The sequence below is a fragment of the Trichomycterus rosablanca genome, chromosome 9 (assembly GCF_030014385.1).
Source record: "Trichomycterus rosablanca isolate fTriRos1 chromosome 9, fTriRos1.hap1, whole genome shotgun sequence".
Taxonomy (NCBI): Eukaryota; Metazoa; Chordata; class Actinopteri; order Siluriformes; family Trichomycteridae; genus Trichomycterus; species Trichomycterus rosablanca.
Window position 1 is genome coordinate 18634116 of NC_085996.1, and position 24103 is coordinate 18658218.

The 24103-nt window shown below is 40.0% G+C and overlaps 1 protein-coding gene across 1 annotated transcript; it reads right to left on the reverse strand.

Moving 5' to 3' along the window:
* Positions 1-4984: 4984 nt before the first annotated feature.
* Positions 4985-22893, reverse strand: ephx1 (epoxide hydrolase 1, microsomal (xenobiotic)). The gene is made up of 9 exons (XM_063002024.1): positions 22831-22893; positions 15621-15814; positions 15135-15315; positions 14090-14308; positions 12567-12696; positions 11420-11634; positions 10504-10612; positions 10307-10429; positions 4985-6907 (listed from the first exon to the last, which is right to left on the reverse strand). The coding sequence occupies exons 2-9, from the start codon at positions 15801-15803 to the stop codon at positions 6703-6705; spliced, it is 1365 nt and encodes a 454-aa protein (XP_062858094.1). The 5' UTR covers positions 15804-15814; positions 22831-22893; the 3' UTR covers positions 4985-6702.
* Between the last annotated feature and the right edge of the window lie 1210 nt (positions 22894-24103).

Genomic DNA, 24103 nt, shown 5'->3' on the forward strand with positions numbered 1-24103 from the left:
ACTTGAGATGAAGCATGTAGCACTAGTGCAACCTGCGTTTTCATTCATTGCATTTGCCTGATGTAGCTTGATGACCTAATCCTTTCACTATAACCACCCTCATATAAATGTATTGTTTTTCACTGCCAACTTCAAGTCACATCAGATTAGTGTAGTAGAACAATGTGCCAATATTTTTCTATATTACAATAATTTCTTAACGGTTTAAAATAGCTAAATTTTATTTTTGAGAATGACTAGAATACTAAACATTTAACCACTTGAATTCAGTTTATTTTCATCATTCAATTCATTCATTACTTGCCTGTTTATTCATTTATTGTCTTTATCCTGGTTAGGGTCACTGCGGGTCTTAATAATTTGGCAAAAGGCAAGATACACGTCTGACAGGTCGCCGGTACACATACACAGACACACATAGGACAATTTCAGTAGCTCAATTTGACCTGAATGCATGTCTCTGGACTTTACAAGAGGAGGGAGGAAACTGGAGCACCCAGAGGAAACCCCCACAGACACAGGGAGAACATGTAAACTCCACACAGAAAGGACCCTGGCCGCTCCGGCACTGATATTAAACCCAGGCTCTTCTTGACCATGCCATCACCGTTCAATTAGCATTGTTTGGTGAACTCCTGTTTGGTGAACAGAAAGTAGAAATCACATCCTGCTTTGTCACTTTTCTGTGGTGGTAATGATGCTGAGAATTATGCTAATCGAATTAGAGGAATGAGTGTGTGAAATACAGTGTAAGGTTCTATCTGATTGTTCTGTTCTCTTCCGTGACCTTGGTCGCAGTGCTCTAAAAACCATCTTACTGAATGTGTTTTACATCCTACACTTAATGATGACTAAATATGTGAAAGTACATTATATGATTATAAAAAGTCCCTTACATTATATACACACAACAATGTCATGTGAAATGTGCAAAGCATTTGGTGAACAGAAGTGTAGAAATCAGATACTGCTTTGTCACTTTTCTATGGTGGTAAGGATGCTAAGAATGATTAGAAATGCTTCTCAGGATATTTGTAATGCTGCCTTGAAGTTGGCCAGAATAGGGGAATCTTACATGTTATTATACTGCCTTTAAATAGAATACAGAGATAGCTGTGGTGTTAGTGTGTTAAATATTGTGATGTATGGTAACGTTTTAATTGTCTGATATGTCTTATTAACACTTGAGGCTCCTTTACAAAGACACACTTTGGTGAAACAGAACTCTTTACTGTTTCTCCTACATTTATTTTAACTATTACCGAGTAACCCATGCTGTATCTGTGCTAATTTGGTTACTCTTAACTGCAGGGTGACCATTTGGTAGAATCGGTTTTGTATCAGACTCTAAACTTAGCAAAGTATTGTAGATAGTGATAGATAACTAAAGGTTTTCTCTTTTTAAATGTCATTTTAGGAGGCAGTTAGGTTTCAGATACATTTTACTTATACACCCGTAGTTATATTTTTGGGTCATAAACTGTGATCTAAACCTAATCTAGGTTTTATAGCATTTATTTATGAACTGCTTTAGTTAAACTGGAAATTTCTACCTAGCTGAAAAGATTTTGAGTTTGCTCATGTGGTTTTCTATAGTAGGGCTGTGTAAACCTGCCTCATTTCTTTTGTTTAGGGTTCTAAATGTGAACATGTTCTAGTGCCATATTTCACTTGTTGAATACTAACCCGAAACGTGCTGGCCAGTTTAGAACTGAGGTGTCCGTATTATTTGCCTCTGTTTCCAAATTTAAGCGCACAAGCCACAGCAATTGTCATTTCATGTTGAGGATCTAGTGATTGTGACATGGTTTGCTAGTGTTTATGTAAATTTATGGTTTAATTCTGATGGACTGTGTTGCCATGGTGTGAAAAAGCATTTGTGTCAGTTTGCAGTTGTTATATTGAGTTTATGAGGTCTTCTGGCTGTATTTCAGCATGTAGTGTAGAGATGATGAACTGTCTGGACGTGAAATTTGTCTCTGAAAACTTGTCTTCTATCTGCAGTCTGTTTTAATCTTGGAGCTCTAAAAGTATACAGAAAAGGGTTTATATTAAGTGTAGAGTTCCAGTATCGAATATTCTTACTGATTGTACTTTGGAAGGTTGCCAAAGGAAAACATTTTACATCATGGTTAAGTTATTATTAAGTACAAGATTTCCACATTATAAATATAAAATTATTATTTTCTTGATTTTTTGTGTGATTAAAGATCCAATAGTTTTACCACTGGATGCAGGAGAAAGGACTAGAAAGTTGATAACATTTTAGAACTACTAAATGCTAACTACTAAAACTAGATGCTGTTTTCTGGGGATCAGAGCTGATCTTAGCTTAGCTCAATGAAATAAATATCAGTTTAAACAGAAGTGTCACTGCCAAAGAGTCATCTTGAAAGCTAACTTAATCATCTCTGTTCATGTTCATCTTTTGATGGTGTCATGAAACTTCTTTTAGCATCTCATAAGCATTTGTCGTTTTAGAAGACTCTGTGTAGTCTGTTCATTGTTTTGTCATACCTGAAATTACTTGAATAGTGTGCACTAATGCTTTACTTAACACCTTAAGTGTCAAAATAACAGATGAATATAGTTTTTCTGTCAGTATATCAGGGTGAACAAATCATTAGTCCAGGATTCTAAGACAAGCAGATTATGGGTTGCCAGTTTTGTATTTGTATTTGCCTGGTAAACTGCTGAATTAGAAGGTTGCATGTGGTCACCAGTAGGGCAGTTAATGTAAGCAATGTAATACTGAAAAACTATTGGTTAAGTTGGTTATATGTTGTTGAAGGTAATGTGGTCGTATGGTATGGTATTATCACCATTTTTGGAATGTTCAAAGGATTTTTGGGCATGCAGTAAGTGTCCGCTAAAACAGTTATGCTAAATTATGTTAATGCTGATTATTATGTTATAATGCCCTGGCATCAAATAATTCATTAAGATTTATTGACTGATTAAATTAACAGATGAATATTCATCTGAATAGATTTTGTCTAAAAATTGGGTGCAAATAACAAGTCAGTGGAATGCTTTTTAATGCTTTCTAACCTACACATAGGGTGTGTTCGAAAACCTAGGGAGCTGCCTTGCTGTCTCACTGTTTACATAGGCAGCTGCCTCAGTAGAGAGGATTCTAATAAGTCATCGACTCATAAGGCAGCTTATTCGAACGCACTACGTAGACAGCGATAACATCGGGTTTTGCTTACTAAGCTAACACAGTTAGCATCATGCCATTTAAACCAATGGGATGAGGTGGCACAATGCGCTAGCATGTCAAATAACGTCTCCCTCCGTGTACCGAAAATGGTTAAACTGTCCCTGACAAGCCCGAACTTGAAAATAAATACACTTGTTCATGTTTATACAAATTAAAAATCAATAATAATTTATTTACATTTGAAAATAACTCCGTTCGTTTCTCTGCACCGTCCGCCATGTTTTTTATTTTTCTGTGAGAAAAGTTGTGCCGCAATAAATGCTGGGATTGCTTTGGCCGCTAAGGACGCTTCCGATGCTCACTTGTTCTTGAGTCAAAATAACACTGAAATTTTTAGATACCTTACTAGACAGCTTATTAAGGCATCTAGGATTTCGAACAGCCTCCTTCTCGGGAGCGCACATAGGATGACGTAAAATGCTGTCTATGTAGAGAGCGCACTAGGTTTTTTAACACACCCATAGTTTTCTGGAGTCACTATGGTGATTATTACTAATCTCTTGCTTGTAACAAAGAAGCAGTAGTCAAACTGATCATAGTCCTATAGTTTGGCTGCAGTGTGGAAACCAGTCTACACAAGTGTTCTCGCAAAGCTACTTGGCAATATTAATGCTAAATGACTTCATATTGTCTACAAAGTGCACTAGCTTAAGTGTTGAAGCCAGTGTGTGATACCATACGTAGTGCACAAGTGTGAATTGGAAGACATTTAGGTAATGAACTTAAAAAATATGGTTAAGCCAAGCTGTATGTAGATTATAACAGTGACTTTAAATCTGCTATTGAAACACCTGGTCATGTGTGGCTGGAATTAACTGTCCTGAAAGCTGACGAGTGTAGACACAATTGCTGTAAATTGCTTTGCCAAAGCAATAAGTCTAAATATTTGGCCTAGATTTTCCCATGCAAGCAAAAGCACAATCATTAATACAGACATTTTCTTTCTGATTTTCTTTCTACTTTCTACTAATTTAAGGGGGGGCTGGTAATTATTTAATAAATTTAAAAGACCTGACATTACAATGTGCTTGATTTTCAAATTAAACGGTACAATACATTGTGTACACATTATGTTGAATACAGAAACTCTGGAAAAAAACTGTGATTGTCACTGCTGCTTTAAGATTTTTTTCTTTAAAGGTAAAGCATAACACTCAAGTAATTACAATTAAAATATTCCAAGTGCATAATATTTGTATAATGAATATTATGAGAATATTTTTGTATAAATATTTTCTTATTGTAAATGTTTCTCATTTTTACAAAGTCATTCCAAAAATCCATAAGCAATGGAGTCTGACCAGCTTCATTGCTTTGGTTGTGCCTTCACTTTGTCTCTTTCTTTGATTGGTCACTGAAGTTTCAGTGAAACTTCACAATGCACTACGAAGAGGCAAATGTCACAGTCCAGGGAGCAATGATAGCGATGATACTCTTACAAATTCAAATATTTATTATGAATGATTATGAATTATGAATTTTTGTTTAATCTTTTAAGAATCAATCAATAACATTTGTAAAAAGAGCGATGATAAATGTTCCTGTGTACTTTTGAAAAATAAAAATATCTACTTAATATGTTTACAGTTTGTTGTTGTTTATTTATTTTCAAAAACTGCTTTATCCTAGTCAGGGGTTTGCACCAAAGAACGCTGCGTGCACTGGGAATGATGGATGGAAAGCAGGAATACGCTCTGGAAATTTTTCTTTTCCATTCAAAGTCAGCTCGAGTTACCCTGGAGAAGCAAACGAGGCAGCTGGTGTTTTGCAAGTGCTGGTTTATTTTCGAAATACAGATTTGCATTTGATCATATATTTTTATTTTCAGTTTTATTCTATAAGGCATGAGTGCTTACAAATTCATTTATTGGTCCCATTTAGTTTGACCAGGACACTCATTCACACTTCTCTCATCTGCTCTGAAGACACACACTAGATCATATCAAACTAAACTAGATAATATTAAACTAGATAACATCAAACCTAACTAGATTATATTAAAGTTAACTAGATTGTATGAAACTAAACTAGATTATATTAAAGTTAACTAGATTATATAAAAGATAAATTCTACTGCAAAAAGCCATGTGATTAAAAATCATTAAGTGCAATGTTTAGGCCATGTTTAAACATAATGTCTGAAAGTGTTAAGTCATCCAAAAGCACTACTGAGTTAGTATCATTTATAAAATTTATGTGCAAAAGTATGTGGACACCCAAACAGCAAACCACTATGCTTAAATTTTATAAATTGTAATAAACAACCCTAAAAGCAATGGAGCAATTCGAAGCAATACATCTTTCAGGAAGTAAGGCTCCTTGGTGGGCCTTTAGTGCAACTGTATAAACACATGCAAATGATGCAAAACATCAGTGTGCAATGCAAACATACTGTTTGCTGGATCTGCCTCTTTTTTGTTTTCTTTTTGTGATGAACACAGCGATAACCCAAAGGTACGTCCCAGGGGTTCTCTTGTTGTGCTCAGAGGGGTCATGGATTGAGGAAATAGGAGGCTTTTAAAGTCAAATTTAAACAATGAAAAACTAAGTTAAGAATTTATTAAAGGTTAATTAAAATGTATTTATACATGATATTCCGCTAGCACACCAGTGCCGAGATTCTGAACTCCTCGGTTCGAAACTAGGCATTATGCGCCATCTAGCGGGCATAATTGGCAGTGCCTGCAGCAGACATGGTTCTGCTGGGGCGGGATGACCGGACTATGTGGGTGGAGTCTTCAAATGCTGTGTAAGGACTCTAATTGGCATATAGAGAGGTGCCTGTGCAGAGTGCATAGGTGAAAAAGGGTTCTGCTAAGGGCTGCATGCGGGTCGGAGGAGGCGTGAGCAGCAATATACCCACCTCAACTGCAATCAAGGATCACCAGCAGCAGAAAACAAATTGACTACGCTAAATTGGGAGACAATGCAAATAAAAAAGAAAAAAAAAGAAAAAGTATGTGTTGGATGGATGTTGGATGTTCACGTGCAGTTACATTTAGGTTGATGTGAATTCCATTCGTAATATTATTGTGTAATTTTCTGAGCTATCACGTCTTATATGAAGAAGTCATTTATGAGGGTCATGCACATTTTGGGCTTGATTTCTCAGTCAGTGTTATATTTACTGCATTTTAGGAAAATGACGAAGAAATCATGGAAGCAGGAAAGTAAAATTAGGTGGAATTGAAGAAATGGAATGCGCCCCAGCGTTAATTCTACCACAGGCACATTAATAAGGACTGGCAGTGATGTAGGACAAGAGCGTCTTCCTCACATTTATCATTACAGTTTGTCCCAAAGGTGTTCAAGCAACTTGCTAATAACTGATTATGGATCTTGCAAGTTATGATTATGCATGACAAAGCCAAACTCACGTGATTAGATGAAGTGTCCACATACTTTTGGTTAAAAGGAACAAGAATACTGCCAAAAACTAAACATAATACTACATATAAAGTCAGCAAGTTAATGTTTCTTCACTTTCTGTTCTCCACAATCTTGGCAAATCTTTGGATATCTTGAGCCAGTAACTCTGGTTCTTCCATGGCGGCGAAATGCCCACCTCTGGCCATGAGGGTGTAGGACACAAGATCACGGTACTTCTGCTTGGCCCACAGTTCAGGAGTGTGCATTACCTCATTAGGGAAAATGGCCAGAGCAGCTGGAACAACAACTGGAATTCTAAAAAAAAGACAAATGACAAATAATCATCTAAATTTAACCATTGATACATATTATATTAGATGAATACAGTATTATAATTTATTTTAAATGAACTAGATTAGTGACATTTGATTGCATTCAGTAAAATGGCCAAGATTTACACCTATTTAAGCAAAAATGCTTTCTGATTTACATTTTCGGCATTTGTTTGTTTATTAGGATTTTAACGTCATGTTTTACACTCTTTGGTTACATTCATGACAGGAACGGTAGTTACTCATTACACAAGATTCTTCAGTTCACAAGGTTATATCGAAACCGGAGCTCCCGGAGTAAACCCACGCAGACATGGGGAGAACATGCAAACTCAGAAAACACAGAAAGGACCCTGACTGCCCCACCTGGGAATCGAACCCAGGACCTTCTTGCTGTGAGGCGACAGTGCTACCCACTTAGCCACCATGCCGCCCCACATTTAGCAAATGCTTTTTATCTATAGTGATTCACAGTACCGTGACATTATACTGTCTAAGCTATGGGCGGTTAAGGGCCATGCTGAGGGGCCCAACAGTGACTACCTGGCAGGGGTGGGGCATGAACCAGCAACGTTTTGATAACCTTTGATTACCAGTACCTTAACAGCTAGGCTTTCTGATAAAGTAGTGAAAAAGAAAAAAGAAAAGAAAAAGAAGTAGTGTTGTGTCTGTATCAAGCAGTGTGAGGAAACTCATGTATTCATCTACAGGGTGAGTCAAAAGTCGCAGGACATTCTTTTATTTCAGAAACAAAAGGGAAAATGACATATCTGAATACCCCAGCAAGTAATGGGTGAGGGGGCCTATCTTTTAGGCTATGTCCAGAACATGGCCGCCATCTTGAAAGCCGCCGTATTGGATCAAGGGCAAGTTTTTCCAATAGGAAGGTGGTCATGTAGCATATCAAAGAAGATCAGAATTTTCTCAGAAATCGATTGCCACAATCACATTTGCAATATCTCTTGTGGTTCAAAAGTTATCAACACAGAAAGTTCAAAACTTTTGTTATTTGTTACAGGTAACTGAAGATGGAATTGACGAAAGAAGAGAGGATTGAGGTGATTCTGATGTCCAGGGAACGCAGCTGTCGTATCATAGTCGCAGACTTCAACAACTGACACCCAGAAAGACCAATTTCACACAGCACTGTTGCATCCCTCATAGTCAAATTCGGAGAAGCCCGGACTGTGGACAACAAGCCACGTAGTGGTCGTCTGAAGACCGCTACCGACGAAAAAACCTCAACAATGGTTTTGGCAGCCTTTGCGAAAAGTCCTCGACGCAGCATGCAACGTCTCGCAGCAGAATGTGGTGTCAGCCAGTCATCCCTTGTACGGATTCTTCATACCAATAAGTGGCACCCCTTCAAGATCCAGCTGCAGCAGAAACTATCAGAGGATGACCCTGATAGACGTGTCGAGTTCTGCGCCTGGGCTTTAGGCCAACATCAACGGGATCCCGCATTTGCACAGGGCATTCTGTTCAGTGATGAGGCCAATTTTTATGTCAGTGGTGAGGTCAACCACCAGAACGTGAGGTACTGGAATGACGAAAACCCTCACTGGATGGCAGACACCAAAGTCATAGGTGATGTGAAGGTTATGGTGTGGTGTGGAATATGGGGCACCCGTGTAATCAGACCCATTTTCATCGATTAGACCCTAAATTCTCAGCGCTACCTGACAATGCTACAGGAAACAGTGTTCCCATCCATTCTGACTGAAAATGTTTCCCCTGTTATATCCAACAGGATGGGGCTCCACCACACTACGGAGCAGGTGTTCGTCAGTGGCTGGATTATTAATTCCCTGGTCATTGGATTGGCCGTCGTGGTCCTGTGGAATGGCCGCCCAGATCACCCGACCTCACACCACTCGACTTTTATCTCTGGGATCATCTTAAACAAATTGTGTATGCTGAGAAAATCCACAACAAACACCACCTTCAGCACCGCATCATGGAGGCTTGTGACAGCATTTCTCCAGCGATTCTCATGCGGGTTCATAACGATTGGATCCAGCGCCTTCAGCTCTCTGTTCAGCACCAGGGACAACACATTGAACACGTCAAATAGCGTGTATAGTGTGTCACAGGGAATGTTCCTGGTTGTTGTTGCAACTTTCTGTGTTGATAACTTTTGAACCACAAGAGATATTGCAAATCTGATTGTGGCAATCGGTTTCTGATTGGTCTTCTTTGATATGCTACATGACCACCTTTCCATTGGAAAAACTTGCCCTTGATCCAATATGGCAGCTTTCAAGATGGCGGCCATGTTCCGGACATAGCCTAAAAGATAGGCCCCCTCACCCATTACTTGCTGGGGTATTCAGATATGTCATTTTCCCTTTCGTTTCTGAAATAAAAGAGTGTCCTGTGACTTTTGACTCACCCTGTATATTTAGCATATGTTATGGTCTTTTTAGGATTGTGGTGGGTTTAAGGCCTATCGCTGGAACACTGGATGTAAAGTGCAAATACACACCTAGGGGTAATTTAGAGTCACTCCACCTAATGATGATATTTAAACAACAGTAACTGAAGCTCAGGAATAAAGCCTAGACTCTGGAGCTGTGAAGCACAAAAACTGTGTGCTATAATACATTTACATTTTCAGCATTTAGCAGACGCTTTTATCCAAAGCGACTTACACGATGAGCAATTGAGGGTTAAGGGCCTTGCTCAGGGACCCAACAGTGGCAACTTGGTGGTGGCGGGGCTTGAACCGGCAAACTTCTGTTTACTAGTCCAGTACCTTAACCACTGAGACATCACTGCCCTAATACAGTGGTGAAAGCTGCCACAATCTACTGCAATTCAACAACTGCCACAATCTACTCCCAACACTAGAGTCCATAACCGAAAAACCGTTTAATACCACTAAAGCTACAACATCCTGTTGTTTTTTTTCTAAACATTTGTTTAGGGTGGTGAACAGGTAATCACAGGATAGATAGATAGATAGATTTACATTTTTAGCAGACGCTTTTATCCAAAGCGACTTACACAATGAGCAACTGAGGGTTAAGGGCCTTGCTCAGGGACCCAACAGTGGCAACTTGGTGGTGGCGGGGCTTGAACCGGCAAACTTCTGTTTACTAGTCCAGTACCTTAACCACTGAGACATCACTGCCCTAATACAGTGGTGAAAGCTGCCACAATCTACTGCAATTCAACAACTGCCACAATCTACTGCCAACACTAGAGTCCATAACCGAAAAACCGTTTAATACCACTAAAGCTACAACATCCTGTTGTTTTTTTTCTAAACATTTGTTTAGGGTGGTGAACAGGTAATCACAGGAATATTTGTTTGCACGGTAATTCCTTTTTTAAACAGAAACGACTCACACTGTTTAAACAGCATGCTCTTTAGTCTTACTTGGAATGTGGCTGATTGAGACCTTGTCCGAAGTTCTCCTTGTAAAAGCGCATTGAGGAGATAATGGACCCACTAGTCCAGTAGATCATCACGTTCGTCAGCAAATCATCCAGAGAAAACTTTCTGAAAGGAAAAGTGGATAGTGATACAATTTGCTGCTAAAATATACAAAAATTTACAAAAGCTGAAGAATGTACCTCTCCAGGCCTCCATCCTCAAGCTTTGTAAATTCAGGGTCAGTCCAGGTGGAAAACTTCTCCAGTATGTACGCAGCCAGACCAACAGGAGAATCGTTTAGCCCACGTCCTGTAAAATAAGCACACAGAAGATAAATTCTCCATGGCAAAAAAGAATGAAGAATGTTTTTATTGGTCATACAAACATATACATGTGTACAGTACAATTAATTTTTTTTTTCTTGTTTGGAAGCTGGGGTCAGAGTGCAGGGTCAGCCACTGTACAGTGCCCTTGGAGCAGACAAGGTTAAGGGCCTTGCTCTAGGGCCCAACAGTGGCTGCATGGCAGAGCCTGGATTTGAACCAACAATCTTCCGACTAATAGCACAATGCTCTACCCACTACGCTACCACTGTCCCATGGCAAAATAAATATGGCTAAAAGTATTTGTACACCCCTTTTTACTTATTACACACAGGTGTGTTAGGTCCACCATTCCTAGAGTGCATACAAGCAATTACGTAAAATATATTTTATGCTTCCAATATTGTGGCCACAGTTTGGGGAAGCCCTCTTATCTGTACCAGCAGGAGCCTTTGCTTTGTGCACTCCAGTGGCCTGCAGAGAAGCCCAGATCCTGGCCCTAAACAACACTAAACACATTTGGTATAAATCGGACTGTTTGTCATGAGCCAGGCTTTCTCGTTCCTCACATATACTTTTATGAACGAATAGGCACCAATTCCAGACAGAAAGCCTTCCCAGAATAGTGCAGGATGTTATAGCCTCAATAATAATTATTATTTCTGAAATAAACCACATATTTTTGTCCAGACGCATCAAGTGCTCAAAAGTCCAACATTAAGTCTAACATTAGTATGTTGACACTTTTTGAAAAGCCACTAAACAGAATAAAATAACGAGAGCTGCCACGTACCAGCAGTATCAGGTTTGGTGGCTTGTATGTGCATGTATCCTGTCTCCTTCAGACCATTCACCACTAATTTCTGCATGCAGGGGAAGAGTTGCTTAACATCATGCTCAGTAAAGCCAAAGAGGTTGGGGAAGTACCGACCCAACAGCATCGATAACGTAACAGTCAGGTTTGGTTTATCCAGAGGTGCAAAGTTGACATGTAGGCCCTTTACAATCCTGAAATACAAACAAGGTTACAAACCATCAACAATAATAATCTATAGTGCTAAAAACTCTGCATATGTAATTCATTAATTAATTTCTATATTTCATAGTCCATGGAAATAACCTGTGCAGGCACAAGGAAAACATGCAAAACTCCTTACAAATAGTCCCTAAAGAAGAAGATTACACCCAGAACCACAGGAACCTTGTTGCTGTGTGGCACCCACTCTACCTGCTGCAACACTGTATTGCTCCTGCTATATATTAGTTACAATGATTTCACACCATTACACAAAACATTAAACTAAACGTAGTTCTCAACCTGAGAAAAACACATTTTGCATTTCCCGCCTTTATCTCCTAATCTTGTCATTTCCAGTTCCAGACTGTGAATCCGCTGCCACATGCACAACCCCCAATCTACTGTAATTAAGGAGAGCCAGATCACCACATGCCCCCTCACCACATGCAATCTGTAACCGCTTCTTATCACCTGCCAGTGTTGGGCTCCCACACAATGCCACGCATACAGAGAGCCACACTAGGCTCCATGCCATCTATGGATATCACCTGTAACATAGGTACAGTTTACACATGATTCATCAGTTCTTGTTCATTGTCAGACACCGTCACAGGCAATTTTGTATGTCCAATTGTGATGGTTAAAAACCTTGCTGAAGGGCCCAAGAGTGGCTGCTTAGCAGCTTTGAATTTTTACTAACCAAGATGATTGATGCTCTTCAATTGGCCATGCATAGCTAGAAGATTGTCAGGGCTGAACCTAGCCAAAATAATTATAAAATAAACCTTATTCTTCCAACTTTGTTACTACAAACTGAAATCCCATGGCTTTGGTATTAATGCTCATCATTTTGGAATGGTTTGTCTGTATAATTCAGCTTTCTAATGCTTAAGCACCAGATGTGCTCATAGATGGCTCTTACTTGGGTTCCAGTTGGGCCATGTTAGTAGAGATAAGCCAGCCCCAGTCTCCTCCTTGAGCGTAGAACTGGCTGAACCCAAGTCGCTTCATCAGCTTGTGGAACACTCTTGCAGCACAGACTGAGTCAAAGCCTGATCCCCAAAAAAAACAAAAAACAAAGCAAACAGTGAGAGCATTTATGTTTATTTTACAGATGCTGAACAGTTCAGTTCATACACTTAATTATGACAAGCACGGCACCCCAGGGATTTTAATACATTCTGTAATAGTTATTTTTTGTGGCTGAATAACTGAAACATACACTTTTCAATTTTAAGTAAACAATATAGGCATGGCCTCCTAATCTATTTATAATTAATGACTATAGCTGGTGGCTTCCATGTAAATAGAGCTAGTCCAACTGCATTTATTCCAGGGAGGATGAGTGCCTACTGAGCCTGGTTCCACTCAAGGTTTCTTCCTTGGGTTTTTTTTTTTTGTTAAGTTGCTTCGAGATAATGTCTCTTGTAAAATGTGATCTACAAATAAATTTGTGTTTTTGAATTAGTACATGAAACAGTGGTCTCTTGACAAGGTGAGAGAAAATTTTCTGAGAAAATTCAAACTGATGGTCAGATATAGTCTAAGAGGCACTAAAAATAGGCAATCTATTAAATTTTTAAAATTATGAATGTGGGTCACCTGTTAAAAAGTTAACTCTTAACGCTTTATATCACTATGGACTGAGCTTGACTATATAAGTGAGGAGGGGTACAAATTCAAGTATAAAGAACTGAGTATAACAGTTCATTATAAAATGTTATAAATTACAGTACAATGGAACCTCGATTTAACAAACTAAAAGGGGGGAACACTGGTCCGTAAAATGCGAGGTTTTTTCAGGGGGTGCGAAAATTTACGCAAACACAGCACTAGGGCCCACACAAGTGCTAAACATGCACATATGATAAACGCTAAAATGAACAACGTACATAGATACGTAAATATGTAATGTAAAACCTGTAAATACATATTAAAAATGGTGTACTGTACTACTGGGGAGAAATTTCATTCATCTTGTGTGGTGGAGGAGATGTTTTTTGCAGTGATCGTATAATGTGGACTCTAATACTCTATTACTCTGAGTCTAAAGCACTGCTGGTGGTTATTAGAGTAGCGCTGGTGCATGACTAAGCACTAGAACTTGCAAAAATTAGGCATAAAACACAGAAAAAAAGATGTCAACAAAGCGAGCCTCCTGGCAAAACAAAGCCTATTACTCATGTAAACAGACAGTTGTGGCCGGCTAGTGGACAATTACTGAACTACTGGTCTTGGTACGCTTCTCACAAGAATTTTAAACAACCAGACTGGGCATTCGGTTTTCCAGATTTTGTCTGTTAAATCCAAAATCCGGTAAATGGAGGTCCATTAAATCAATGCTGCTTTGCACTAATATGCAAAGCAAAGACAATGAGAACAAAATCCCCAACTTTGGACCTAATTAGAATAAAGCATGAAGGAAGATATGCTGAGTGAACTCACCCTTTTTATGTGGTGCCTCAGAGAAGCCATAGCCGGGAATGGAGGGACAGATGACCTCAAAGGCAATGTCATCAGGGTTCGATGGCTCAGTAAGGAAGGGTATAATGCCATAAAATTCATAAAAGGAACCAGGCCAGCCATGCACCATCATCAGAGGCACACCACGTGCTCCTTCAGGCAGGTTCTTGGGTTTCACATGGACATAGTGAACATCAATACCTTGGATTTAAAACAATCATAAAACATTAGTATTTGAAACCTTAATTTATACCTTGATCACTCACACCAGTCAGTTTTTAATCCTGAGTTGCAATCCAAAAAAACCTCCAAATTTTAAAAGCACAGAAACACAAAATAAACTTGTACACAGTCGCCCCGTTGAGGAGGCTTTATGTTACATCTTGTAAACTACAGTGGGACCAGATTGTACAGAGCAAAACTGAGACAGGAAGATGCATTGTTTGTGTTGCCTGGTCACGTAGAACAATTTGGGCATAATATGGGTTGCTTGAAAAAAGTTTGAAAAACCCTGACTTACACTAATCCCATCCTTAGATCTTTATTCATGTTGACAGAATTTGTGCATGCTGTTACTTAGGGTCTACATGATGATTTGTTTGTTCTTTTCCCTCCCAATTTAGTGGATGCAATTTCCCACCCACTAGCTGAAGTTCCTCAATCACAACCTGGAAGGGCTAACACATGCTTCCTCTGAGATACAAGAAGCCAACCATCTTTTTTTCAAACTGCTGCTTAACATGAAGCTTAAAGATAGTTTAATTCTGTGTGTATTGTCAGGTGGTTCATGAAACGCCATTCCATCCACTTGGCGTAAATGGCTGTGTCATTAAACACTCCTGGCCACAGATGGTTATGGCATAAATCTGGCACAAACGTTTGATCTTCCAATAATAATAAGGTGAACACTTATCTGCATAGAAAGCTCAAATATGATTTTTGCACTAACCCCTTTGTCACAGTAAACAAAGCAGCCATAAATGTTCCTTAACAGACAATCACAATTTTCAGGAGATCTACTACACACCTTCAATTTTGGTTTTGAAATGAGGATACCGGTTTATTTTGTCCACTTGTCTTTTCCAGTCAAATTCATTCCTCCAGTAGGAAACAACCTTCTGCAGGTAGTTGGAGTTAAAGCCATAAGAGAATTTGCTGTCCTCTAGGGCGGGTAAGGGGCGCGTTTGATCAATCCTGCGGTGCAAATCCTATACATAAGAAAGAAAAAAAAATCAGTATTTTAGAAATTCACAAACACACGGGGACACTTACTTGTTGCACTCTAGAGCATAAACCATACAAAACCAAAACTAAAGAAATTATTTAAAAGCACCAAAACATGCACATCCGGTCATTGTAATAGAATAAAAGCTGTTATCATTGTGCATGTATGTCAGATACATCACTGTGGTGGATTAAAATATGGGAAATTTGCAAAATGACCCTCAGTTTCCATACTAGATTAAGTATTTTATTTAACTCCTTTTCTAACATCAATTAACCATCTACTTACTTCAATCTCTTCTTGCTTGACTTCCAAATGGAATGGCCGAATGCTATCATCTGCTGGACTTTCTATTGGAGTACTAACCCCCCACCAACCATCTTCTGTCCTTAAAATTACTTGTTTCTTCTTTAGAAACACAAAAATCAGCACTGCACCCAACACCACTGCAACTGCCAGCTCCACATACATGATGTTAGCTTCTGAAAAAGAATTTAAAGAAATCATTTGTACTTCAAAGGACACCAAAATGCATTTGTAACATTTAATACTAAAATAAATTAAACACACAAGGTCTATATGGTGGTTTCTCTTTGTTGTGGTAAAATCATTTGTTTCCTTTCTAAAGAATACAGCTTTTTTCTGCATATCAGAATATCAAGCATTCATTCATTCAAATAGAATCGAATGCCTAAAAGTGTACAGTAAAATGAAGTTATTTTTTTTGAATATCCAAGCCTTTCTTGAAGCTGAGGTCAAAGTCCACTTTTATACAATGTCACTACAGCAGAGATGGTGAAGTGCCTTCCTAAAGGGCCCAACAGTGGTTTCTTGGTGGCGCAGGGATTTAAACTCTAAACCTTCTGATTAATAGCCCAGAGCCCCCTAACTACTGAGCTACCAACGCTTATTACATTTTATATTATCATCACGTGCCTATAATAGAATATACTGTCGTATTAAAAATACACAATATTATATTGTGTATTTTGCACAGACAGATGTGCACAATACACAATTGCACACGTATGCACCTCTTTGCACATGCATTCTCATATTAATCTTTAGACCATAACTGTAGACCACTTTATACTTTTTACCAAATTTCCAAATCTCCATATGTATCTATTTTTTAGGAACCTTTACAGCAAATGTTACTGAAGAATACAGCATTTCATACTCCACAGTTCTGTAGAACCAAAGTAGTGATTTGAAAAACTGTTACATACAAGTACAGTGTATCACAAAAGTGAGTACACCCCTCACATTTCTGCAGATATTTAAGTATATCTTTTCATGGGACAACACTGACAAAATGACACTTTGACACAATGAAAAGTAGTCTGTGTGCAGCTTATATAACAGTGTAAATTTATTCTTCCCTCAAAATAACTCAATATACAGCCATTAATGTCTAAACCACCGGCAACAAAAGTGAGTACACCCCTTAGTGAAAGTTCCTGAAGTGTCCATATTTTGTGTGGCCACCATTATTTCCCAAAACTGCCTTAACTCTCCTGGGCATGGAGTTTACCAGAGCTTCACAGGTTGCCACTGGAATGCTTTTCCACTCCTCCATGACGACATCACTGAGCTGGCAGATATTCGAGACTTTGCGCTCCTCCACCTTCCGCTTGAGGATGCCCCAAAGATGTTCTATTGGGTTTAGGTCTGGAGACATGCTTGGCCAGTCCATCACCTTTACCCTCAGCCTCTTCAATAAAGCAGTGGTCGTCTTAGAGGTGTGTTTGGGGTCATTATCATGCTGGAACACTGCCCTGCGACCCAGTTTCCGGAGGGAGGGGATCATGCTCTGCTTCAGTATTTCACAGTACATATTGGAGTTCATGTGTCCCTCAATGAAATGTAACTCCCCAACACCTGCTGCACCCATGCAGCCCCAGACCATGGCATTCCCACCACCATGCTTGACTGTAGGCATGACACACTTATCTTTGTACTCCTCACCTGATTGCCGCCACACATGCTTGAGACCATCTGAACCAAACAAATTAATCTTGGTCTCATCAGACCATAGGACATGGTTCCAGTAATCCATGTCCTTTGTTGACATGTCTTCAGCAAACTGTTTGCGGGCTTTCTTGTGTAGAGACTTCAGAAGAGGCTTCCTTCTGGGGTGACAGCCATGCAGACCAATTTGATGTAGTGTGCGGCGTATGGTCCGAGCACTGACAGGCTGACCCCCCACCTTTTCAATCTCTGCAGCAATGCTGACAGCACTCCTGCACCTATCTTTCAAAGACAGCAGTTGGATGTGACGCTGAGCACGTGCACTCAGCTTCTTTGGACGACCAACGCGAGGTCTGTTCTGAGTGGACCCTGCTCTTTTAAAACGCTGGATGATCTTGGCCACTGTGCTGCAGCTCAGTTTCAGGGTGTTGGCAATCTTCTTGTAGCCTTGGCCATCTTCATGTAGCGCAACAATTCGTCTTTTAAGATCTTCAGAGAGTTCTTTGCCATGAGGTGCCATGTTGGAACTTTCAGTGACCAGTATGAGAGAGTGTGAGAGCTGTACTACTAAATTGAACACACCTGCTCCCTATGCACACCTGAGACCTAGTAACACTAACAAATCACATGACATTTTGGAGGGAAAATGACAAGCAGTGCTCAATTTGGACATTTAGGGGTGTAGTCTCTTAGGGGTGTACTCACTTTTGTTGCCGGTGGTTTAGACATTAATGGCTGTATATTGAGTTATTTTGAGGGAAGAATAAATTTACACTGTTATATAAGCTGCACACAGACTACTTTTCATTGTGTCAAAGTGTCATTTTGTCAGTGTTGTCCCATGAAAAGATATACTTAAATATCTGCAGAAATGTGAGGGGTGTACTCACTTTTGTGATACACTGTATATATATACAGTGTATCACAAAAGTGAGTACACCCCTCACATTTCTGCAAATATTTTATTATATCTTTTCATGGGACGACACTATAGACATGAAACTTGGATATAATTTAGAGTAGTCAGTGTACAGCTTGTATAGCAGTGTAGATTTACTGTCTTCTGAAAATAACTCAACACACAGCCATTAATGTCTAAATGGCTGGCAACATAAGTGAGTACACCCCACAGTGAACATGTCCAAATTGTGCCCAAAGTGTCAATATTTTGTGTGACCACCATTATTATCACTGCCTTAACCCTCCTGGGCATGGAATTCACCAGAGCTGCACAGGTTGCTACTGGAATCCTCTTCCACTCCTCCATGATGACATCACGGAGCTGGTGGATGTTAGACACCTTGAACTCCTCCACCTTCCACTTGAGGATGCGCCACAGGTGCTCAATTGGGTTTAGTCCATCACCTTTACCTTCAGCTTCCTCAGCAAGGCAGTTGTCATCTTGGAGGTTGTGTTTGGGGTCGTTATCCTGTTGGAAAACTGCCATGAGGCCCAGTTTTCGAAGGGAGGGGATCATGCTCTGTTTCAGAATGTCACAGTACATGTTGGAATTCATGTTTCCCTCAATGAACCGCAGCTCCCCAGGGCCAGCAACACTCATGCAGCCCAAGACCATGATGCTACCACCACCATGCTTGACTGTAGGCAAGATACAGTTGTCTTGGTACTTCTCACCAGGGCACCGCCACACATGCTGGACACCATCTGAGCCAAACAAGTTTATCTTGGTCTCGTCAGACCACAGGGCATTCCAGTAATCCATGTTCTTGGACTGCTTGTCTTCAGCAAACTGTTTGCTGGCTTTCTTGTGCGTCAGCTTCCTTCTGGGATGACGACCATGCAGACCAAGTTGATGCAGTGTGCGGCGTATGGTCTGAGCACTGACAGGCTGACCTCCCACGTCTTCTACCTCTGCAGCAATGCTGGCAGCACTCATGTGTCTATTTTTTAAAGCCAACCTCTGGATATGACGCCAAACACGTGGACTCGACTTCTTTGGTCGACCCTGGCGAAGCCTGTTCCGAGTGGAACCTGTCCTGGAAAACTGCTGTATGACCTTGGCCACCATGCTGTAGCTCAGTTTCAGGGTGTTAGCAATCTTCTTATAGCCCAGGCCATCTTTGTGGAGAGCAACAATTCTATTTCTCACATCCTCAGAGAGTTCTTAGCCATGAGGTGCCATGTTGAATATCCAGTGGCCAGTATTAGAGAATTGTACCCAAAACACCAAATTTAACAGCCTTGCTCCCCATTTACACCTGGGATTTTGACACATGACACCAGGGAGGTTCAACGACACATTTGGGCACAATTTGGACATGTTCACTGTGGGGTGTACTCACTTATGTTGCCAGCCATTTAGACATTAATGGCTGTGTGTTGAGTTATTTTCAGAAGACAGTAAATCTACACTGCTATACAAGCTGTACACTGACTACTCTAAGTTACATCCAAGTTTCATGTCTATAGTGTTGTCCCATGAAAAGATATAATGAAATATTTGCAGAAATGTGAGGGGTGTACTCACTTTTGTGATACACTGTATATATGTGTGTGTGTGTGTGTGTGTGTGTGTGTGTGTGTGTGTAATGGAAACTGGAGCTTCTGGAGGAACCCCAAGCAGACATGCAATGCTAACTTTTCCTTAACCGCTTTATCCTGGTCGGGGTTGCGGTGTGTCTGATTTCACTTGAAAACACTGGGGGAGGACAGTCCTTGGCCACAGTCCCATCAGACATAGCCAGTCATATCTTTATGTAGATGCCAGACCAGCTGATAACACCGCAGAGAATTAGCTGGTTAGTATAATTTAGCCCTGTGCCACCTGAGCACCCAAAATGGAGAACAGATTCTGTAAAAGAAATCTGGATCTGATTACAGCTGTTAATTGTCTGTTTCCTTGCTTTAGCTATTTTCTTGATCTAGCCTTTCAAACCCCCCTACAGCAACTTCCAGGCAGTGATACAGAAAGTTGTAGAATTGAAGTTAATGTTGCTGAAAAAGTCTTGCCAGAATCAGTAGACCTGTTATTTGTAATTTGAATGATCCTTGCCCGGTTTGGATGATCTTTGTAATATTATTGTGTTTTTTTTTCACCGACAATTCTTTGACAAGAATTTAAAGTTTGCCCTAAGCAACTTGGTGTAAATCACATGTGGGTAAAGTACAAATATTGATGATCACATTAAAGCAAAAGATTTTTTTCTTTATATAGGAGTATTGGGGTCCCCTCACAACTCCCCTCAAATCAAGCTTTGAATATTTTAATGTAATTGCTCCCCCGCAGACAAAACTGTCTAGAAGCAGGGCTGCTCAGTGTTCCCAGGACTACAGTGGACAACCATCTCTGCAGCACCCCATACATTAGGCCTTTATGGCAGACATAGGTAAAAGCTACACCGATCAGCCATAACATTAAAACCACCTCATTGTTTGTACACTCACTGTCCATTTTATCAGCTCCACTTACCATATAGGAGCACTTTGTAGTTCTACAATTTCTGACTGTAGTCCATCTGTTTCTCTGCATGCTTTGTTAGCCCCCTTTCATGCTGTTCTTCAATGGTCAGGACTCTCCCAGGACCAATACAGAGCAGGTATTATTTGGGTGGTGGATCATTCTCAGCACTGCAATGACACTGACATGGTAGTAGTGTGTTAGTGTGTGTTGTGTTGGTATGAGCGGATAAGACACAGCAGTGCTGCTGGAGTTTTTAAACACCTCACTGTCACTGCTGGACTAAGAACAGTCCACCAACCAAAAATATCCAGCCCACAGCGCCCCCTGGGGAGCGTCCTGTGACCACTGATGAAGATCTCGAAGATGACCAACTCAAGCAGCAGCAATAGATGGGCGATCGTCTCTGACTTTACATCTACAAGGTGGACCAACTAGGTAGGAGTGTCTAATACAGTGGACAGTGAGTGGACACAGTATTTAAAAACTCCAGCAGCACTGCTGTGTCTGATCCACTCATACCAGCACAACACACACTAACACACCACCACCATGTCAGTGTCACTGCAGTGCTGAGAATCATCCACCACCTAAATAATACCTGTTCTGTGGTGGTCCTGGGAGAGTCCTGACCATTGAAGAACAGCATGAAAGGGGGCTAACAAAGTATGTAGAGAAACAGATGGACTACAGTCAGTAATTGAACAATTACAAAGTGCTTCTATATGGTAAGATGAGCTGATAAAATGGACAGTGAGTGTAGAAACAAGGAGGTGGTTTTAATGTTATGGCTGATATATGTTAAATAAAGGCACATGACAGTTTGTTAGGAGTTTGTGGCATGTAAAGGACTCTGGTAATATAAGGAAAAAGATTCTCTGGTCTAATTAGACAAAAATTCAACTCTTTAGCCAGAAAATCATACCAATGTCTGGCAAAAACAGGCACATCACCCGGTTTATACCATCACCATGGTGAAACACCTAAGCAGTCAAATGTGACAGGCCAAAACATACAGACAGGCTTTGATTCAAGTCTCTAAATGTCTTTGAGTGGCCCAACCAAAGTCCACACTTAAACCCTTTGACCATCTGTAAAAAAAATGAAAAGGGCAGTGCAATTGCTCACAATATAATTGACAAAATCTGCCATGAAGAATGAAATAAACTGCTCATTTCAAATTGCCCAATAATTATTACTGAATACATTTTCTGAATGCTTTTGTCAATGAAGGAGTTAGTTTTCTTTTGGAGTGTAAATTAAATGGCAAATGGCAATTATATCTATTCAAAATACTTGTATATGTATATATATATATACTGTATATTTGTAAGCACATGACATGTTCAGAGGGCTCAGAATTCCTTGCAGCACCTCTGGTAAAAATAGATATTACTACATTTGGGCAAAAGAATACAAGTTAAGCAATTATTGTGAGACAAATTGCAACACCTGCACCATGTACAAAATGCACATTCATCCAGCTCCAGAAGAACTACAGTTATGTAGAGAAATGGAGCAAAGTTCCTTTGTTACTAAACCCTGGCAGCAGTGGGAGGATTAGACTCAGAACCCAGGAGATAACGTTTCTCACACAGACAGCATTTGTGGACCAGCATTTCTCTGTCTATAACCTCTAGCATACACTAAATACCATAAACTACTGTTTAATACAGTGCTTACATTTGCATTGAACAAATACTGTTCTTAATTCTGACTAATATTGCATAATAATTGTATTGTACATAAGTTATAATTTTAAACATTTTGTTCATGCTGGGATTTTGTTAATGCTGTACCTTCCTACTTCTATTCATATTGCATACCTTAATTGTGACTGTTATTAAAATATAACTTCTTAATTATTATGAATAACACATAATTTGGTCACACTGCAGATCAGGCTCAGTTTAAACAGACTATATGTATTTTGCACGTGTATATATTTGACATGCTATCAAACACGTTATTAAAACTATGCTAAAAGTATTTACAGTTGCTCGTATACCTTCAGTATATGTTGCGGTTTACAGAATGTGTCAGTAAACAGTTGTAGTGGTTAGTAAAAGTGTTTTAATTTGAATATAGCTTCATGTAAAAGCCACTTACCCGTGTGTAACAGCTCAGTATAGTAGATGCAGAGTTTGTGTTCACTACCTGACCTGCGCTGAGTTTACAGTGTGTATTGAGATTACAGGAGCCACGCCCCCTGGCCTTTGCTTGTGTAGCGATGGTATTTCCTGATCTATAACGCGCATGCGGTAACGTTTCTAGCTTCGGTAGATCCGTTTTGCGCGCGTGCGTACACAATGCGTGTTACAAAATCTTCGAATTGATGTTTTAAAAGTAATATATTCTATTTATTTAACACGTCAATATATAACAGATTCATATACCATAGCAATATTTAAAAACTTGTCATTTATTCGAAACCATAAAAAAGAGGAAATAATTGTGTGGGTTTTTTATAAAACTTTGGTTTCTGGACTATATTGCCAAAAGTATTCACTCGTCTGCCTTCACACGCATATGAACTTGAGTGACATCCCATTCTTAATCCATAGGGTTTAATATGATGTCGGCCCACCCTTTGCAGCTATAACAGCTTCAACTCTTCTGGGAAGGCTTTCCACAAGGTTTAGGAGTGTGTTTATGGGAATTTTTGACCATTCTTCCAGAAGTGCATTTGTGAGGTCAGACTGATGATGGACGAGAAAGCCTGGCTCACAGTCTCCGCTCTAATTCAACCCAAAGGTGTTCTATCGGGTTGAGGCCAGTCAAGTTCTTCCACACCAAACTCGCTCATCCATGTCTTTATGGACCTTGCTTTGTGCACTGGTGCGCAGTCATGTTGGAACAGGAAGGGGGCATCCCCAAACTGTTTCCACAGTTTGGAGCATGAAATTGTCCAAAATCTCTTGGTATGCTGAAGCATTTAGAGTTCCTTTCACTGGAACTAAGGGGCCGAGCCCAATTCCTCAAAAAATAAACCCACACCATAATCCCCCCTCCACCTACACTTGGCATAATGCAGTCAGACAGGGGGCCGTTCTCCTGGCAACCACCAAACCCAGACTCATCCATCGGATTGCCAAACAGAGAAGCGTGATTCGTCACTCCAGAGAACACGTCTCCACTGCTCTAGAGTCCAGTGGCAACGTGCTTTACACCACTGCATCCACCGCTGTGCATTGCGCTTGGTGATGTAAGGCTTGGATGCAGCTGCTCAGCCAAGGAAACCCATTCCATGAAGCTCTCTACACACTGTTCTTGAGCTAATCTGAAGGCCACATGAAGTTTGGAGGTCTGTAGCGATTGACAAAAAGCATCCGCTGACCCCGCTCTGTCATTTTACGTGGCTACCAGTTCGTGGCTGAGTTGC